General features: G+C 36.9%; 2 protein-coding genes across 2 annotated transcripts; both read right to left on the reverse strand.

The window, feature by feature from the left end:
* Positions 1–255: 255 nt before the first annotated feature.
* Positions 256–16671, reverse strand: slc17a9b (solute carrier family 17 member 9b). Its single transcript, XM_065286105.2, has 13 exons — positions 16289–16671; positions 14870–15067; positions 13964–14103; positions 8917–9016; positions 8697–8827; positions 6538–6634; positions 5653–5749; positions 4784–4871; positions 4543–4577; positions 3208–3323; positions 3062–3117; positions 2425–2454; positions 256–2323 (listed from the first exon to the last, which is right to left on the reverse strand). Exons 1-13 carry the CDS (start codon positions 16417–16419, stop codon positions 2145–2147), a joined length of 1398 nt encoding a protein of 465 aa, XP_065142177.1. The 5' UTR covers positions 16420–16671; the 3' UTR covers positions 256–2144.
* Positions 16672–17308: 637 nt separating this feature from the next.
* Positions 17309–22147, reverse strand: gid8b (GID complex subunit 8 homolog b (S. cerevisiae)). The gene is made up of 5 exons (XM_065286106.2): positions 22019–22147; positions 21264–21392; positions 20976–21172; positions 18312–18509; positions 17309–18231 (listed from the first exon to the last, which is right to left on the reverse strand). The coding sequence occupies exons 2-5, from the start codon at positions 21382–21384 to the stop codon at positions 18058–18060; spliced, it is 690 nt and encodes a 229-aa protein (XP_065142178.1). The 5' UTR covers positions 21385–21392; positions 22019–22147; the 3' UTR covers positions 17309–18057.
* Positions 22148–22174: the final 27 nt, after the last annotated feature.

Below are 22174 nucleotides of genomic sequence, written 5' to 3' on the forward strand. Positions count from 1 at the left end.
AAAAATAATTTCACAAACAGGTGGTGGTGTCAGACATAACATTCAATTTAAAAGCACACATACTGTATGTCCACACTTGCTCTTTCAATTACACACATAATGAGTTCTTTACAACATTTAAATGCATGTGCCAAATACGATCAAGTGACTAAACCACTAAACAAGGGTTACTATAAAGTAGACTCTGCTGCCCCTGTGTGGGGTGTCTCCTAACAACAGCTTCAACATTTTGGAGACATGAAATGAAGGTAGAAATTGTTTCACTTGATAAAATATATATTTTATATTTCAGCAAAATATGCTTACAAATACAGGATTTACATTGCATTAACATTTCATTACATTTGTCCCTAAAACAAGAATACAATAGGTCTTGTGTAAGACTTCAAAATGACATTAATTGAACATTTATTGTATTTCATTGCCTCTGTAGGAAGGAATGATACAAGCGTACTATTCAGAAGTTGTTGACTATTACACAAATATACTGCAAGTTATTGTTGTCGTGATAATTGAACAAACCCCATTCATATAACATTTACATGACCGATGAACAAAAGGGACTAGACAAAACATATTAAAAGGTTTAAAACACACATGTATTAAAAAAGCATTGAAGCATTTCCACCCTAACCTAAATCAAATATAAATCAATAAATACACTTTTTTTGTAATATTCTCTACATGTGATTTTATATTTTACATAATTTTGTGTTAAAAAAAATTAAATAAAAATATAATCACAAAGTGCCTCTGTGAACACATTTACAAAGAACAGTGTTGTATTATTATTAATTCAAGTTTTCCTATTTCTTTGCAAAATCTTTCACAATTGTCTCTAACAACAACCTGAAGTAACGGAGGAATTGTGCAGGATTTTTAAAGCACATTAAGTGACGAAGCATAGTTAAGTCTGAAGAAAAACACCAGTTTTCCTTCAATTCTACAGTCTTTCCTCAAAAATAATATGTACTATATTGAGGAAGCGATTGATTGTACTGCGAATGTGAGGTTATTTTTTGTAAAGATGACCTCCAACTTTCCAAACACTACAAATAATTAAAAAAATAAATACCTCGGAAAACACTTCACATCGCATTTCACATCTACCATAAGGAAAATTGTGTAAGTCAGACACTGAAGCTGTGGAATCATCTAGAATGAGGAAGACTAATTCATCAGCCTTTTGCATCTCACCACAACACGTTTATAACCTTTCTATATACTAAAGCTCAAAAATTAACTTTAGTTTGTGGTTATATGGTATTAAGTGTATTATACTGTAGATTTTGAAGTTGAATTTCCAATTAGATGTAACCATCAACGTTCTCTCTACATAATAAAGCTTATAACCGTAATACATTCATTGTGCAACTTTCTGTTCCGCATCGAGAGAAGGTCCCTAACAATAAATTAATAAATGATAAACAAAAAAAATAACAGTTTGTTTCGAAAGCGGAGACATTCAGAAACTATTCTCAGAAACTCTGGACCAATAACAACAGTAACTTTCTTCACTTAAAAGATCACACTGTGCTGTAACAAACCATACTGTATGTAAAAAACACACAACTTGCACAATCCCTGCGAGATGTCTTGCACTGATAAAAATGACTGCATATTTGTACATAACTATGCTATTTAAAATATATTACATGTTGGTAATAATTATAAAGCAATATTAAATCTAGCCTGACTAATTCAATATTAAAATAGATGGTTCGGTGCGTGTTGTATGTACCAAAAGCAACAAATGCATGAATGACTGCTTTGGTCAAAGTGATTATAAAGAAATCTACTGCTACTCTTATCAATCACTTGTGCTTTAAAGGCCACAATGAACAGAATATAAATAAATATTAATTTTTTTACACTATTCATATTTTGGCCACTAGTAAGGCTCTTCAACTCTTCAGACACCTCCCATATATATATATATATATATATATTTTACTAATTTTCTGTATATTTCCCTCTACCTAACAAACCAAGCAAAACAAAATGCAATGAACCATTCAGTAACTGTAGAGAGTCCCCCTGTACCTGTTTGCTATTAAAGCATGTCGTGTTTGGGAGACAAAGCACCAGATCTATGAAATGGTCCTCTCTGGTACCCAATGCTTTTTTCTTCGTCCTCTCTGCTTTCAGATGTGGATGTTGTGGTAACGGCCCTTTATTATATCTATGTCCATTCTGCGAGCTTCTGCAAATGTTAAAAATGTCCCTAAACCTAGGAGGTTAACAAGACTGATGAGGCCGAAAACTGACGCCCAGGAACCGGTGGCCTCGATCAGATACCCCGAGAAATACACCATGATGACCCCTAAACAAGCACGAAAACAACCTGTTACCAATAGTAATAAAAAAAAAAATCGAAATTTCTTCATTTTTGCATATGGGGATATATTCGGTTATGTATTTTACCTGAAAATGCTCCACATGTATTCATCACCCCTACGATAAAAAAACAAAGAAACAGAGAATAATCAGATAACTTTTATTGTACACAGTAAAAATGTACACAACAATACAGACATACAGTACTGTGCAAAAGTTTTAGGCCACCATGCCACCATTAAATTTGTTGTTTTTGCAATGTTATAGTGATCATAAATAATTATTTCTAAGTCTATTTATTAGAATACAACCAGAAAATGCAGGAAATGTGTATGTAGTATTAAAAACAGTATAAAAGTATAAGCTGAAGTGTCAAGTATTTAGGTTAAACTCCCCTTCCACTTGAGCAATAGCAGGACACCGCAGGATCTCTTAAACCTAAATGAAATTAAATCCTCATTTCTAATTCTAATCAAATGACTTCAGTCTCATCAAATAAGCTCAAGACGTGTTTAGTGCCAAGAGAGGTCACACTAAATACTGACTGATGCCTGAAGATTTTTTGTGTACATATTTCCTGTATTTTCTGTTTGTACCTTAATAAAAAAGAGTGAAATATGAATGGACTTTAAACTTTGCTAAAACAACAAAGGTGGTGGTGGTGGCCTGAGACTTTTGCACAGTACTTTATTACTGTAACATGAGCAAAGAGATGAATACAAACCAAACAGAGCTCCAGCACAGGACGGAGCCAGATCTTGAACATTCACTGAAACCCCACTAAAAAAAGAGAGATGATGAGAAAATGAGTTTAATTGTAAAACGATCAACACTTTTCAGGGGGTGTGAGATAAACATTTGACACATTACCAGTGGCTGAATGTTGTAAGGCCCATAGTAGCAGACACAAACGCAACAGCTGTGGGGAAGGTGGTGGTCCCGCACAGACACAATGTAAATACACTGGACACACCCATAGAGAAGAACTATAAAAAAACAAAAGAAAGATGTAGTTTAGTCCAGTGCTTTGCAACTGGTTGATACAAAGAAGTTAAAGATAACTAATATAGATAAAGCTAACCATCAAAGGCTGAACATCCAGTGAAACTTATTTATGTAAAGGCCAAATAAAAGACATGCCAACATGACCATGACCCACCATAAACAAAGCAATTCAAGATAAAAGATGAGTTCACAATGTGTTAATTCTAATAACACAATTTTTTAAATAAATATATAGATACATTATAAAGTTTAGTAATATGGAGATTGTTCACTTTTAAACACATTTTATGCAAATTTCTCTTATGCCGTGTATACACTGCCAGCAAATGTGTTGCTGGGTCGCCCGTCTCTTTTAACGAGGTCGATATAAATGTTTTTGTTCTGATGAACACAAAGGAAGATATTTTAAGGAATGTTTGTAACCAAACCATCATGAGCCCCATTCACTTCCATAATAGAATAATAGAATACAATGGTAGGGAATGGGGCTCATGATGGTTTGGTTACAAATATTCCTTAAATATCTTCCTCCGTGTTCATCAAAACAAAGAAATTTATACAGGTTTGTAACAACACGAGGGTGAGGAAATGATGTCAGTTTCAGTTTTGGGTGAACTATCCCATTAAAGGGACATTACACTTTTTTTGAAAATATGCTCATTTTCCAGCTCCCCTAGAGTTAAACAGTTGATTCTTACCGTTTTTGGAATCCAATAATCAAGGACTTTGCTGCCTTAACATGACTGCAGCAGGCGCAATGATATTACGCAGCAGCCAAAAATAGTCCCCTTAGTATCTTTCAATAGCAGGGGACTATTTTCGGCTGCAGCGTAACATCATTGCAGCCATGTTACAGCAGCAAAGTCCTTGATTATTACGACAGAATAAGAGTAGCCATATCTGCCTAGAAAATCGCAACTTTTAATTTTCGGTCGCTCTTACCCAATGTAACTACAGAAGAGTCAAGTTTTTAATAGGAAAAATATCAAAACTATTTGGTTATATTTTTAGGCGCAATGCTAATTGACTAAACAGATTCAATGAATTATGCTAAGGCTAAGCTATGCTAAAAGTGCTAGCGCCAAACCCAGAGATCAGCTAAATGGATTCCAAAACGGTAAAAATCTAATGTTTAACGCTAGGGGAGCTGGAGCCCTTTAAACAGTTGAACACATGAACAGTGTTTATATTTCCGCTTACCTGCATCAGTTTTCTTACTGACGCTGTATCAAAACCTTTAAAGGACAAAAACACAGAGAGAGATTAAGTGGACCAGCTGAGAAAAATATAAGAGTTTGATGAAACAAATTACAGACATGACATTTACAACACTACAAAACAATCAAACAACAAAAACACCACAGCAGATAGCAATAAAGTTGAATGTGAACATATAGAAGTAATGCAAGCTTATATCTTTCTATGAAAGATGCTTTCCTACCCTGACTGATAAGATGGTCTGAGAGGCAGCCACTAAACAGAGAAGAGGGGATGGCCACAAACCAGGGGATTACGTTAAACACCCAACCCTGGGAAACACACACATGCATTCACAAAATTAAACATACACATAAAGAGACAGGCAATGAGCTACAGGTGAATCCTGCGACTTATGAAGGTTAACTCATGTTACATGCTTGTCAATTATCAAAACTCAATGCTTTTGTCTTGTGATGTGGAGCCCCCTGCTGGAATTCAGCTAAAACGACAACATCCTCTCTCTTTCTCTCTCTCACACACACACATATTCTGGTTTCCATGTTTTGTGGGGACATTCCATAGACGTAATGCATTTTATACCATACAAACTGTATATTCTATTCCCCTTACCTGCCCCATTCCCTAACCCCAACCATCACATAAAACTTTCTGCTACTTCACATTTTTATTAAACATTATTCTGTTTGATTTATAAGCTTGTTTCCTCATGGGGACATCAAAATGTCCCCACAAGGTCACAAAAACACTGGTATTCCTATCTTTGTGGGGACAATTGGTCCACACACACACCAAACAAAGTGCTAGAGATCATTTGACATTGCCAATCTTTTTGACAGTGCCGTAATGTATACTATACGTGATTTTTTTCAAAAGAGCAAATGAAACACTTCTGTTTTTTACTACATATTTGTCATGTAAACATAAGCCTAAGAATTAGGCACAGTGTAGCAAACAAAATCTGACTGCATGAAGCCATGACTGACTAATCAGAATGGATTATTCAAAGAGCAATGTAATAAATATTGATGTTTTTGGTTATGACAGAGATCATGACATCATGTGCTGTCTGAAAGAGCTGGTTTAGTTTACCTTGGCATCAGGGAAGGTGTCCTTGAAAAACGTTGGCAGCCATGACAGAAGTGTGAAGAAGGTGCTAGCGGTGCACAAGTGGGTAATAATGACAGCGCTGAAAAACAGGAAAAAGCCACGTCATAAGTACATAACATATTTATAATATTTAAAGCCACAATTTGTTGGATTTTCACCATTAGATGTCACTATTTTACAATAACACAAAAACAAAGGCGAAGCTTAATGATGTTATGAAGGAAATTGAAACGATGGGATGTGGTTTTCACCGTCCAGAACTGTATGCAGTTTGCTAATCATGTACAAGGTTAAGGGTTTAAATGATTGTTTTTTTAACCTATGGTTTGATCACATTATTTTATGCAATCGTAATCAATTAGCTGCAAGGCACAAAAGCCGCGCGTTAAATGCTGTATAACCGCCACTTCAACATTAGTCCACTTGTGTTGCCTACAATTTTACAACCAAAATCTGAGGATAGACCAGATATTAAGTCACTTATAGGGCAAAAATTACAAGGGAGACAGGGGACAAGCCATTATTTAACATAGGAACTTCTCTGGATTTACAAACCCTTGGGAACGTTTGGGGTAAAAAAAAAACCTCTCTGGCACGTGAACAGTAGCAATAGGACAAACAGACCTAATACGGTATCATACACTATATCTCAAAATATTAATTATAACGTAAAGGTTGGGGAAATGTAATGCAACCATAGCAAAAACCTTAGGAAATCACATCCGTCACATCTAGTTTAATAGATAGAGCGCTGTGTTACTGAATGCTCTATATATAGACAGACATTGAGTAGATGTGAATGAGGCCTTTATGAGAGCTCAGTAAAGACTCTTTGTTTAACACACAGTACTCTGGTGCAAATCTCACCACACAGCTGGTTGTCGGAGGAGTCGCAGCCAGTTTCTCCTAGACATTTTGGACTGGGTGCCAGCGCTGCCCAGAGACTCCAGCGTAATGATCGGACCTGACAAACACAAATACAGTCAGTCTTTCAAACACTTTTCAGCACCTTACACCTCAATTATAGAGCATAATAAAAGCTGTCAAAACCCTGTTGTGTATATTTATACAGTAGTGCCCAAAAGTACTTATTTTCTTTTAATACCCCTCATGTTATATTAAACCTTAAAAGTTTGTTTTTTGGGACATTTTGTACAAATACATCTCATATTTTTAAGTAATTTTTAGACAAAATAATTTGGCCTTAAAGGTGCGTTGTGTAACTTTCAGAAGGATCTCTTGACATAAATACAATATAATATTTATAACTATGTTATCAGTGGTGTATAATGACCTGGTGTATATTTAACTGTATTGTTTTTATTACCTTTGTATGAGCCGTTTTTATCTACATACACCGCAGGTCTCGTTACATGAAAGTCACCAACATGTTTCTACAGTAGCCCTAAACGGACAAACTGATATACAGAGCGTGTTTCATCCCTACGTTGTCTTAGATGACAACACCTTTGTCCTGTGGCAGCTACCATATGCCTTTCGAAATTAAGGGGGATTTTACATACACCACCTTCGAGGCAAAGGGTATTAAGGAATTTGGGTTTCATTCAAATAAACTAAAAATGCATAGAAAAACTCAAAGGTCACAGGTAATAATGCATACACTAACTACAGATAAATCTATTATTAATATTTGTTGATCGTCTTTTGTAATAATTTTTATAGTCATTGTCCTGGGGTGTGTCTTTACACACAAGACGTGCAAAGTTTGTCATTTTTTGCAAAGCTTTCTTAAAAGTGCAATTTCATTGGTTAAAAAAACAACACTAGTTTGTGTATTTGGTATAATACAATGTGGTTTATGGTTAAAAAACACATCATTTTCCACGTATCATACATTTTTGTAGCTCCAGATTTCACTCTCTTTCTGAAACGCATGGATTTTGTACAAAACTCATCAATCTGAAAAGCGCTGTGTCCCTGATTGGCCAGCTAATCTGTATGTTGTGATTGACCTGAATACCTCTGACGTCTGCCGGAAATGTGATTGAGATTTGCTCACAATGAAATGCAAACAGGAGTTAACTTGCTGGCTGTTACTCAAAGCGGGAGGAATTATGATAATGTCGGTCTTGTCTAAATCACCGATCCCAGGAAGTAAACTGTTGCGTACAATCCGTGTGTTTGTTTGAGTCCAAGAAAAGAGACTTACGTTGGAGACGATAACTTGCGTCATTGTTTACCTTGGCGTTTGTACCTTTTGCATATCTTTAACATGTAATATTACACACTTACACACCAAAGGAAATGCAAAATCGTGAATCGGATGATTGGTGCTCTTTAAATTCTTCTCAAAGTGAGCTTAAGTTTATACTCCAAACACACATTTTTATGCATCTTTATAAAAAAATTTGAATAGAGCGCAAAGATATTAATGATTCAAGCTGGACATAACTTTTGGCCACTACTGTACTGTACATACGTACTCTGTTGTTTGTTTAGATACATGGAGTACATAAATACTCAATGTACACATTGAGGTCACAAATACCCGGTATTATACAGGAAACTAAAATAGTACATTTGCTCAGCTGTTGAAACTGTTACACAAAACTCACACACCTATACTTAAGTAAACAGGGGGATTATTGATGCCATGTTGACGTTAATACAAGTTGTTCATCAAATACTTTTTCTTTAAATCTGCCTTATCCCAGCCTCAGGCCATTAAAAAAACCAGTTTGTTGGCAGAATCAATTTTATCTAAAATAAAAATGATAAAAATGCTAATTTACAAGACAAAATGTCAGATGCACTTAGAGGGTTTTGCGGTTGAGCTCTTCGATCGTTCCTGCTTTTGCCACCAAAATATATTTGCTTGGCCACACCCTATATTTTTGTAACACGAGTATCCCTTTTCAAATGTGGCAGTAACTTTACATATAAAATAACTTGTAAACGGTTTCATATTGACTATAAACTAAATAATTTGTTGTATACAATATATTCCATATTTATGCAAATCAGGTGTGGGTAGACAATGATTCATATGAGTTCATTTGTATCACCTTCACCCTTGAGCAGATATTTCCACATGCAGTATGCCCACAACATGGACAGCAGCCCAGAGATGTAAAACACACTCTCCCAACCATACAGATCCAACATGAGAGAGCCAATGCCTCCTATCACCAAAGTCCTGAACACACAAATATATAAACATATTAGTTCAGAGACATCAGATTTACACATTTGTCCAGTGAATACATTTAGAGATCAAACACAGACCCCAGGTAAGAGCCGCTTCCTACTGTGCTCATAAGGAAACCTCGCTCACTCTCCACGACCTTCTGAGAGCACAGACTGGCCAGGGACGGGTAATGTACACCTAAACCGCAATGAAATAAACAAATGACAAACAGCCTCATTAAGTGAATCGTCATTTGAGAAGAGACAAACCCAGATGGCGCTCATAAATGACAAATGACTTCTGTCTACCACATCTAAAGCTGTTTATGCCCATTAGCAGCAGAAGTCTGAATGTGCTGATGTCATTTATTACTCATTCACTTCAATACAGATTTATTTCCACAGTACTGTATTTTTCACAATTTGAAATTGCTGCAAAGTAGTTTTATAGGAAATAAATACTATTAGTACAGGCCATAGACATAAGGATATGCATATGACATATAGAATAAGCTTTATTACTGCAAAATACATGTATATTAGCAATACTAAATGATCAGACTGTTATATTCATGTTTTATATTAGCAATACCAACTGTAAAAATAATTGTTTGTAAGATTTATAGTGCTATTAAGCAAGTATGCATATCCAGTACATTGCAAAGTCTTAGGCCATGATGCCACAATTTCATTTGTTGTTCCTGTAATATTATTGACCATATATAACTATTTCTCAGTCTCTACAACCAGAAAATACAGGGAATATGTATGCAGTATTTAAAAAAACTGACTAAAATTATACGATTTAGGGGCTTTTTCTAGTGCCCGACTAAAATGCATGTTTCAGCTGCCTTAATTTAAAAACACCTTGTACTGACGTATCTTAACATATATCAGTGCATTGTTTTGTCTTAAGATGCACCAGTAATGCTTTTGTAAAGTATGTTTGTAAAAACGATTTAAATGTCCTAATATAATTAGGTCTAGCCCTGGATTCATCTTAACCCTGTCCTGGAAACGGCTCCAAAAAGTGTCAAGCGTTAAGTGTGAGCCCTTCTTGAGTAATAGGAGGAACCGGCAGGCTCTCTTAAACCTAAAATAAAGACAATCCTAATTTCTAATTCTTATCTAATGATTTTAAGACTTCAGTCTCCTAAAAAGAGTTCAACATATGCACACTAAACATTGACTTTCATCTGGAGAAGACATTTTGTGTACATATTTCCTGTATTTTCTGTTTGTATCGTAATAAAGAGAGCAAAATAAATATCAGGGTTCCCATACCCCTTTGTTGAAATCAAATTCAAGGACCTTTCAAGGACTTTCCACGTCCAATACCCTCAAATTCAAGGACTTAATGTGGGGACACATTTCAAGTGAGAGCAAGGTTACATCATGTTACCTTTTAAGATACATTCTTACAGTTGTGTGTTGAACACATGCAAAAAAGCATTTTGGTATGGTTCAAAATTTGCATACAGAAGATATAAGCATTTAAAACTACATATACAGAATAATGTTTTTTTTTCCTAGAAAACTTATTGCACAAAATAGATTTAAGCACTTTCAATGACCTGTATCTATTTTTTTATTTTTAAAAACTTTTTAGGGCCTTGAATTTTTCCCCAGATTCACAAACTTTCAAGGATTTCAAGGACCCGTGGGAACCCTGAAATATGGATGGTAATTAAAACTTTGCTAAAACAAAGACTGCACTGCACAATACTTTAAAAGCTCCTTCACACAGCACTTTAATCCAAAACAATTCTGTAAAATTAGCAGAAAGGCTTTGTGTGAACACAAACGCATCCTGTAAATGTTCTGTGATCACTCCCGTAAAGAGGACCTGGTAACATAGCCGTAATACACAAAAAGCATTCTGTGTAAACAAGATCCAGGGCTTAAAGTTTTCTGGCACCGTGCTGGATCCGGCGTGCAGCGTTGGCTGCGAATTAAAATATATCAGTTCGAGTTCATGCGTTCACCTACAAATAGTATATTGATAAAGGACTTAAATGGATAGAAGGAATAGGCAGAGACAGGCAGCATTTTGGTACCTAGTGTAAGAAATTAAGAGAAGCACGTGCGTGCATTTCAAATGCTGTCTCACGATATCAATATAAAGTTGCATTTGTGTCAAAAGTTTTGCTTGCATTATAATATTCTGTAAGCACATGCGTTAACGCACGCATGCACGTGAACCAGATCCGACTTCATCCTGACGAACACACGCACTAGCACTCGCTGATGGTTCGTGAATTTGGTTTGCATGTGTGAGTTAACGCATGCGATTACAAAATAGTATAATGACACACTCGTAGATCTTGTTTGCCTGCATGTGTGAAACGCGTAGCTCTTGACTGTTATGCTTTGCCAAAAGAATAATGCAAAACACAAATGGATTTGACTAAATTCCTAGGTGTCTGTCTGAAAAGGCAAAGTCACATCATCATTTGAATTATGAACTGTAATATTGCAGTATCCATTTCAAATTTAGGGTGCAAAGGTCGCTTGGTGTTCAGTAAGAAATAATAAATCTGTATTGAATGCCACCACTTATTATTCTATAAACATGTTTTGACCAATGGTGAATCTCATTTGTGTGCCCTATTATTACCATGCATATATGCAACCAAAGATTTTTAAATTCCTCAGATCTATGTCACTTATTTTTACTCTTAAAGTGCACCACATTGATGTATTTACCTTTAAATGCACATAGTGACTGAATTTGTTCAGTCTGATCATGGTTTACTTTGTGGCAAAGTTTAACAAAAATGTTTAGTTTGCATCATATTTTAGTGAATAACCTTTATTTATAATATATGTGTTTCAAATAGCCCATCATAATCTGTAGTTTGAGCCTGTAAGGTGCTAATGGCAATGGCAGATACACTATTTATTAGTTTCAACAATGTTTTCAACAACGTTGAACAATTTTAAGGCTCAGGTTTTTTTGCTTTAACCCCTGAAGATGCAGAAACAATGCCATAAGGGGCCTGCCATAGAGGATGCGCATGTCATTGCAACCAGAAGTTATGGCTCAGCTCTTTGACACAGGCCTTTAAATGCAGATCAACTTTCAATATGAGAAATGTAACCAAACTGGACTGAAGCAGAGATCAGACAGCAGCATGACAGAACAGCACATCACATGCGCCTTATGATCTTCTCATAAACTAAAATGCACGCGCGTGGTTTCTAGAGAGATAAATCATGGATAATTATTAAACTTCAGACGCTGTGGAAAAAATATGTTACATGTCTTTATGGGATCTTTACGGTATGTGTGTGAATGCATGCACAGATTCCAAAAAAATCATTGGCAGTGTGAATGAACCACAAAATCAAACGATCCCGTACGCATTTTCTGTGTATTTTCTGAAATCTCTGTGTGAAAAGGGCTTATATTAGCGATGCTATCTGTAAAAATTTATAAACTTGTTACTGTAAATGTTGGCCACAGAATGACTGTTGTGTCCTCTATGCTGGCAAGATAAACAAATAACTGGTCCGACATGAAAATGATCCGTGAAAATGACATTGTAAACACTCTGGCAAATCCTTTTATCAATCAGGTTAAATCAATCCCACATGGCAAATCAAAGTAAACAAAAAATATCACAATTTCCACATTTACAGTGTATAAAGTTGGTATTTATCATATTGTGATGTTTCATTTTGTAATTTTGATGTTAAGTGGCAGAAAGTTTAAACAGTGTGATCCTTAAAAGCACAGAAAGGTTAAAGGGATAGTTCGGCCAAAAATGATATTAAACCCATGATTTACTCACCCCCAAGCTGTCCGAGTTGCATATGTCCATCGTTTTTCAGACAAACACATTTTCACTAGATATTTTAGATTTTTCAGTTGATTAAATGTAATGTTACGGGGTCCACGACCTTCAAGTCCAAAAAAGTGCGTCCATCCTTCATAAATTAAATCCAAACGGTTCCAGGATGATAAACAAAGGTCTTCTGAGGGTAATCCGCACGGTGTTGTTGTAGAAATATCCATATTTAAAACTTTATTAACGAAAATAACTACCTTCCGGTAGCGCCGCCATCTTAGTCGCGTCCGCATTCAGGATGAGAGCTTACGCAGCCTACGGAGGCTACTCTGATGCTGCTCTGTGCCCCCGCCCTCCGAATTTGTCATACGTCACTAAGAAAAGTGCGTACACTATGTCATACTCTCTCCTGAGTACAGAGGAGTCTAAGATGGCGGCGCTACCGGAAGGTAGTTATTTACGTTAATAAAGTTTTAAATATGGATATTTCTACAACAACACCGCGCGGATTACCCTCAGAAGACCTTTGTTTATCATCCTTGAGCCGTTTGGATTTATTTTGTGAAGGATGGACGCACTTTTTTTGGACTTGAAGGTCGTGGACCCCGTAACATTACATTTAATCAACTGAAAGATCTAAAACATTTTCTAAAATATCTGAAAATGTGTTTTTCTGAAAAACGATGGACATATGCAACTCGGACAGCTTGGGGGGTGAATAAATCATGGGTTTAATATCATTTTTGGCCAAACTATCCCTTTAAGAGAATAAAATAGCAGTTGAATGACATACAGCTTAATAAACATCATTAAGCATCACACTGGTTAGATTCCTGCAGTAAACACACTTTACTAACCACAGCAGAATGATAATCAGCTCTACAAATAAAATAAATCATCTCTCCTCATAAACAAGACTTAATATGTGCACAGCAATGTTAGAAACAATCTGGAAACAATCTTTGGCTTAATAAACAAAGTTTTTCTAATAACAGGATAAACTACATTCAAACAGCACAACTGAGGAAGACACAGAGTACTCAAAACCTTTCCTCTTGTTCAAAAGCTTGAAATATTTGAACCCATTTGTGAAATCCAAGTTAAAATCTTTAAATCTTTGAAATAAACAAATCTTTGATATGACCTTCTCAGTCAATATTAAAGATATCAAAAATTATATTTTCAAAGAATGTACTTTACATTACGATGGATGACATTTAGGTTAATCACAAAAATGACTTTTGCTGGGTTTTCACAAACTATGTGACATATTTTGGTTCAGTGTGACAGCATATAAAGTCGCTGTTCTTTATCAGAGATGATGATACATCGTGTGGTTTTGTGATGGTACCCACCCTGCAGCAGCCCCATTAGGAACCGTGAGATTGTCATGGAGACGATGGGTTGTGAGCAAAAATGGGCCAGGATGGGTGTGAACGCGGTCATCGCTCCCCAAGCCGCCGCTGACAACAGCATCACTTTCTCTCCTCCCACCCTAAACAAAACAACAAAAGCACACCCAGCATTAAAAACAAGACACATATAAGGTGAAAACTTTGGCAAGCTTTAAAAACTTTACAGTCCTGTTACTTCCAGTGCAGACAATCTGTTCATCCCAACCTTAATTTGCATCACCTACTTAATCATCCCAGTCCCACTTTCAAGCAGGTTGTGGCTCTCTTGTGGCCACCAGACTAGGAACATTCAGTGAAATTACTAAATTTGATATCACTTCAAATTTGCATAATATAATATAGCGATTGCAGCACGCTCTTCAATTTTGCTTGAATAGATTATGACTGACATCAAAACCTGTGCTGCAATAAAGGAGCATTAAAATCTGTAAAGCTCATCTGCTGTTAATTTCATTAATGCATTCAGAGACAGCATGACTAGCCGCCTTCACAACTGTATGCATGTTACCTGATGACTGATTCAATGTGTTGACACACTGTGCATTAAGTCAACAATGTTGACATAGATTTCTGTGACCAACTGACTTGTGCATGTAATTATTGTAATAAATTTGCATTTACAGTGTGCATCTGGTAGATTTCTGTGACCAACTGACTTGTGCATGTAATTATTGTAATAAATTTGCATTTACAGTGTGCATCTGGTAGACACTTATCTAAAGCGACTTACAGGGAATTACAAGATATACATTTTATCAGTATGCATGTTCCCTGTGACCAAACCCATTATCTTTTGCTCTGTAGTTTTACTAATAAGACTATTGGAGCTATGTGTTCATATTGTACCTGTCACTGACGTAACCTCCAAGGACCTGAGTGAAGCAGTAACCCCAAAAGAAGCTGCCCAGCACCATGCCAGTCTCTCTTTTGGACCAGCTGAACTTCTCTGCCATGCTCACTGCACAGATAGGCATCGCTACACGGGCGCAGTACAGCAGGCATGTCCCCAGCAACAGAACCACGGTCCATATTCTGGCTAATGGCCTGGAAACAAACAGCCAAATAATCAGACAGAGTTTTTGTGTACATTAAACAAAGCTTGTTTTATGAGAAACCATGCACAAATAGTGGCTTAACTAGCAGATGCCTGTGTTGGTTAACTGGCTTCAGATGTATCATAAATGTAATGCATAAATGTAATGCTGTGTGAGACCCTGTTTGTGAAATCCAGGCTAAAGACTCAAAATCTAATTTTAAAGTTTGACCTGGCATGACCAATATTAAAGATATCAAGGAAGTTTATTATTTTTTTGGTGGTATTTATTTTGTTGTTGATTGTTTAACCCATGCAGTCCACACATAAGAAAAAGAATTGAACACACCTACTGGAATGTATTTAATGCTTTGTACAAAAGCCTTTGTTGGTAATAAAAGCTTCAAGACGCCTACTGTATATAGAAACTAGTTGCTCAGGTGACCCATTGTTCAACACAAACGGTCTTCAAAAATATTGAAGGTTCTTCTATGAACTCTGATCTTTAGTTCTTTTCATAGATTTTCAATTGGATTCAAGTCAGGTGATTGGCTGGGCCATTCTGAAACAAAGCCAGAGTTTCCCTGGCTATGTGTTTGGGTGGGATGACACCTTGGTAATAAGACACTATTTTATAGGCCATCATTTGGGACGGAACCAGCTGTTATTATTTGCAAGGGGCAGGATTGCTTTTTTATTACCGTTTTGGCTTTCCATGCCTTTTTGCACCTCCTTTCCCTGAGGGGTGTAATACGTTTGCTTGTTTGATTTTACATGATAACTTCATTTGGTTTGAATTCTTTGCGTGTGTTTTACCAAAATCAGTTGAAAATTGCATGTCAATAACACCTTTAGAGCTATATATTTACTAAAAATTGTGACGTTGACTTATTTTAGTCGCTGTATGTATAATATTATGTAACAAAAAGCGTTCTCTATTATATTTGATCTTGAAGCATTCAAAAACCTTTTCATTGTACTTTGTTCACAGTATGGTACACATGATAGTAAATGACTTGTAAAAAACACATGACAGAACGCATATAACAAATATAATTCAATTAAAGCATGCTTTTTAGAAATGAAACATCCCATTTTATATGAAAACTGCCACTATAGTAACCGTTCTGGTCATCCTGATAAATGTATATGCCTCTAACAGATACTGAGGTATCTTGAATAAAGTGACTTTATTAACTTAGTTGCGAAAAGTTTGGTCGAGGTGGTCTCACCTAGTCCAGGTTTGACTCGACTCAGCCCACTTCTTCTGTGGTCCAACTTGTGCAAAATTATCTGCGGGGTTCTCCTTAGTACCGACCGAATCTGGACTACAGTTCTTGCCATGTTTTTGTAGAACTGCCATTCAACGACAATATTATTGTTTGTGTTTTATCTCCTCGTGTACGATCTCGCGTGACAAGCAAAACGGCAAAGAAACGAAATCAGTACGTTTATATGCAGAAGCATATCCATACGGGGTCTATGCAGCATCCATCGAGCTTGTGCAGCCAACAAATGGACTGACGAAAATCAGTCTTTCCTGTTCATTATGATCCACGTGTCAGTTTCTTTTTTTCAGCCACGCAGTTCCTCCAACCGCTGGCGCCGTGTGAAAGCAGGAAGTAACGTGACGCAGCCTCTTCTCCACACTCGCGTACGTACACTCAAATAAACGCACAATTTCGAGTGTGTTTTAGGTAAATGCTCGAATCTGATGTCGTAGCAAGGATATTTTTATGTATATACGCGTTTAATAACGGTAACACGATTGATCGTTGGACAAATAATGCAAGCCCGAATCTTAACAGCTGTAAAACATCTGAATAAAAAGAATCGCTAATCACCTCAAACTGAGCATATCGTGTTGTAATAGCATAGCATCTCAATTTTTTACTTCAAGAACAACGAATGTCTACGCAATGAAATATTTTAAAGATTTGAATATCTAGTAACCCATGTTCATTATAAAAAATTACAACAACTAAGAAATATCTTCATTTTCAGTGCTTGTTTTGTCCAAGGTTTGCATTGGTCCCCATGTGGGCCATGGAACCCTGGTAAAAACAATACCTCAAGTCTTCAATTAATGCATTGCCAGTGTGATTTTAGATGGTTATAGCAAGCATCTTAAAGAGGTTGTTTATCTGTCAATTACAGTTTCATTGATTAAAATCTTTCTGCAAGATTCGTCTGGGTGTTAAAGCACCCAACAGCATCTGCGATTTTGATATTCGAATATAGAGTTTGGGGAATAAAAAAAGAATATTTAATACAATGTAAAGCATCTGACATCAGAAGCTTACAAATTTATATCTGCAATATCTACAAATCACATAATTGAATGTCAATGTAAGCAGGAATACTTGACAATGTACAGTAGAAAACAATGTCACATGACTTTATAACATTATAATGCAATAACATTAGTACTTAAAAAGGCCAGATGTTCTTCAACAGGCCCTTTCACGCACATACAAATAATGTATAACTGTGCACTGCAAATTAAAATATGGTAGCACACAGAGCTCACTCGTAACCTTAATACAATCAATCCAGTGGCGATGATGACACCAATATTTTGCATTTGGTACCTCACACACCAGCAGACACAAATCTCCAGTAAAATAGCATGTAAATGTAAGTGTGGTTCTCTATTTATATAATTTCTGAACAACGGCGGACAAAATAGAGGGTTAATAATAATTCTCTGCAAAACAAAATGACTGAAATAGAATTAATTCTGCTCTCCTTTTCAGACATTGCTGTAAAAAACAATCACAGAAATCTCTGCGTTTGTAGAAAGTGTTTCCGTTTTGGCTAGAAGTCATTCTTAAATTTCAACAACCTCATTTCCACAGCCTATGATAAGCAACAAGTAAACGAAACAAAAGGAGGATAAAAGGATGTCTGAGTGTCAGTCACTGAGTATAAATAGTTAAGGAAAGGGAAAGCGTCCATTTTGTTCCCCACAGAATGCAAGCATAGAGATGCAGTTTCATGTTCACTTGGGGTCTTCAATGGTGCCTTTGCTGAGATCTGTCATTTTAGGGTACTTTACTTTCTTCTGGTCCAACTCGTTCTGAGCCCACAGCAGCAGTTTGAGTAGTTTGGCAAGTTTCGGTGTCGACTCCCTGTTTTCGTAGTCTAGCACTGCCTGGTTTACCTCGCTCCACACCTGTTAATCCAGGACCATACATTATAATCTAGAATAATGAACCAATCAGCATTCTTGTCTGTTTTAAGCAAACCGGTTACCTTTTGTCTCTGCATCATGTTAAGCAGGTCACCGAAGGGCGACTCCTCTGGGTTGTCAAATGCCAGGAGCGCCAGGGTCCGCTCCATCTCCGTCAGACACTCTCGACTTTCCTCTCCCTGTTCAGCTAACTGCGTCTGCGCGAACTCCAATGCAGCCTCGGTTTCCCGCAGGCGAATCAACTCGATCAGGTGTTGTTGCTGTAGGTGAAAAGCAGACAACTTTTAAATACAGCTTAATAATAGATACTTTTAATCTGCAGTATTGATTCCAGAGAAATGACTTTAAGGGGGGGTGCATGATCTTTGAAAGCCAATGTTGACATTTGAAATCACCTAAACAAACACACCCCATCCCAATAGAATCTGGACCTTGTTTTGATAGACCCGCCCCACACATACATAACCCAGGCAATGATGTCGGTTAGTAGACACCCCTCTTACTGCTGATTGCCTACAAGTGTGTTTTGGTACTCGGCCCTAATCCCTTTTCCAAAGTGTTTTTCAAAAATCATGCACCCCCGCCTTTAACACAATGTATAAAAAGACATTTAATATATATTGAAGCTGTGTTAGTTTTGCATTGAAGTTAAATAGCACATTTACTAGCACTCAAGTAGCTTTTATGAATGTGACTTGAAAAAACATTCCAGGCTGCATTTAAATGATTCATTAACATGCAATCTCAATGGATTTTGGATTCTGCATTCTGCACCCCAATTGATAACAACATTCCCATCATAGACGCGTTTACACTTGTCTTTTTCTTTGTATGTGGACAACATCTGGATACAGGTTGCATACCACAGAGCACGGTTCAAAAGGCGAGGCGTTAATTGCGTGACAGTCCTTCAACTTCATCTGCTTTTGTAAAAGCCTTCTGATGCTCGCACCACGTTATGTAAAAATTTCTGAGCTTCTTGAGCGGTGGATTTGCTAAGCAATATAATAGGCAAAGTCAGAGGGCATCCAAAAATATAAGTCACAAACTTGATATTACGATGGGCTTCAGTGTTGAGAGCGCTTTACTTCCTGTTTCTTCAAAACAAATCGCAACCTAATGACAAAAGCGTGCTCGGGCACAGATCGTTTAAAGTTCAATGTCAGTGCCAGCATGTGGGGGAGTGGGGACAATCGCGCTCGAGCATGGTTCGGTCCGGTTAGGTATATGACCGCACCCTCACACGATACTATTTACCCCTTCTGATCCCTGGCATCTTTCCACTCAGTTTTAAGCAGGGCGTGGCCACTCCACTGCTTAAAAAACCCACTTATCCCTTCTCTCACAGACAGTTACAGACCATAGACTGTAAAAAAAGATGGACGACGCGACATCGCCTCCCACCATTGTAATGAATTGAAGCCAAAAAATGTCCGACCACGGTCGCCGCCATGTTACGTAAAAACGTCAGTTTGAAACCAAGGCATGCTCAGAAGGAATCGTCTGTGGAGCCAGAGGCGAAGCCGCGTTATCAAACTTCCGCCCAAACGCTGGCGCGACCAATTCAACCACGCCAATCATAACGACACGCCCCTTTTCTATAGCATTAAATTACTAGCTAAAATGAAACTTACCACAATAATGAACACTTGAATATATATCAGCGTGATGATAACTACTTGAAAGGACCAAAACCATCTTTCGGAAACTTTTATTGGAAGTGTAAATATTTTTTTTATTTAGAGCAGAGTCCCATTCGTTTCAATGGAGAGGGCGGGGTTTATGACTTGTACTGCAGCCAGCCACCGGGGGCGATCAAAGAGCCAGAGGCTTCACTTTTCAAGGCTTATGAGGCACACCCGTTACAGACCCATCTCACTCCTCACATTCATTGCCAAAACATTTCAAACGTTTTTAACCAGGTATCTTGTGTTGACGTGAAAATCAAGTCTCATTCCCACGATGTTTTCCTACATCACAAACATGTAACCAATCGCATCAACACAGTTGAACGAGTGGATCAGCACTGCGATTTAAGCTTTGCTTCTGTGATGCTCACACATGCAGGGTCGGTGCTGTAACCGGTTGACATCAACGCTAAAAAGAATAGTGCTACTACAAATGCACTAATCGTGTGCATTGTGTGAAACCAGACTTAGCAGTTATGTGTCTGAAACTGACGAATGTAGCATCATATATATATATATATATATATATATATATATATATATATATATATATATATATATATATAAAACATATTTGGTCAGAGGTGGTATGAAAGAGTGGAGGTGGGGACTAATTTGCATATTCATATGTACGGTCCACGATCTGCGTTTGAGTAGAGGCGGGGACAAATTCATATATTCATAGATCCGCTTATACTAAATGAGGCATGGGTCTGGAGTTAACTTGAAGCTGTTTATAAGCATGAAGAAATTACTTTCACATGACAAAACTTTTACATATGCCATCATGATGCTCAAAGATGAATTTTAAATTTATTGACTGCAGGGGGACTTTAAGACGTGTCAGAGCAAGTGATTTTCAAGTTAAGACCTCGTGCATTTGAGAAAACAGACCTAAATGTGAACAACACTTAGTTGTATGATTTAATCATACAACTGATTAAATGACAAAAATATTTAAAAGGTGACTTCAAATTTGCCTCCATACAAAACTATCTCAAAGTCTTTAGCAGCACAAGTCAAAAATGTCCCTTATACCTGGAGATGGAAGTACAGGTAACGGTTAGTGTCCAGCAGCTCAGGGTGAAGACTGTTGATCAGTGCAATGGCTTCTTGAATCTGTCCTTTTAAGACCATCTCCCGAATTTTTATTCTTTCATCCAAAGAGTCCAAATCGACACTTGGCTCAATACCCGATTCCATCCTGAACTTCTCAGCTGCCTCTTTAAACCCCTCTACATAAATAAAAATTAAGAATGAAAATTATTTACTGACATTTTTGCTAACGTTGTTAAATTGTAATAACACAGTTAGTTATGTGCATACCAGTCACCAGATAATTCATGATGAGTCGATTCATGTCTGCACGCTGAATGTGAACATTATTGAGCTTTTCCATCCACTCCTCTCGTGTTATGTCCTCTGGTTTTTCAGCATAACTCATCATGAAATGTTCTGCATTGACAACAAGTACAAACAACAGTTATGCATTCATGACAAAACACATTAACGTTACACAACTTTGCACTATGGGGAAGTCTAACTGGCAAGTATAAAAAAAGATAAACGTGAGGAACTTTTTATAAAAAAAAACACAACATTTTGTTCATCTACCCGTGACTCGAAGTTATTTAGTATAATTAACGTACAACAGTGGTAGTAGATTGCATGTAAATGACACAACGTATATTTAAATAGTAAATACATAAGATCTTGATACTTTTTCCAGATTTAATGTACATTCATTGCAACTGGTCAATGACAAGGTCACTAGAAAAAACAAGCGATAGAAAAATAATAAAAAGCTGACATTACATGAAATCATATAAATCAAAAATGTACAGGAACAAAAACGCGATTACTTTAGCGCTTACGGTGACCGGAAGCACTAATTATAAAGGCCTGTATCATAACATTGAAGCCTGCGCTGCTGGAGAGAAGACCACAACAGATTTCATACGTAACAACAAACTTAAATAAGCATTAACAAACACCTCTACTCCCTGAGCTTTCGTGTAGGATGACTCGTTACCCACACTTTATAAAATATTTTCTATGATAGGAAAAATGGTGGATTTTACCTGAATGTGTACACTATCGTTGCTAGCAGCTCGGGGAGAAAGGCCGTAATGAATTCTCGCGATATTTGAAGAAACACGAGGTTTCGACCATGGCTCATTTGGATTGGTTGGCAGTAACATTTGTTTAACGGCAAAAAGGAGAGTTATCTCAATTGT

Source organism: Paramisgurnus dabryanus, chromosome 21 (assembly GCF_030506205.2).
Source record: "Paramisgurnus dabryanus chromosome 21, PD_genome_1.1, whole genome shotgun sequence".
Lineage (NCBI taxonomy): Eukaryota > Metazoa > Chordata > Actinopteri > Cypriniformes > Cobitidae > Paramisgurnus > Paramisgurnus dabryanus.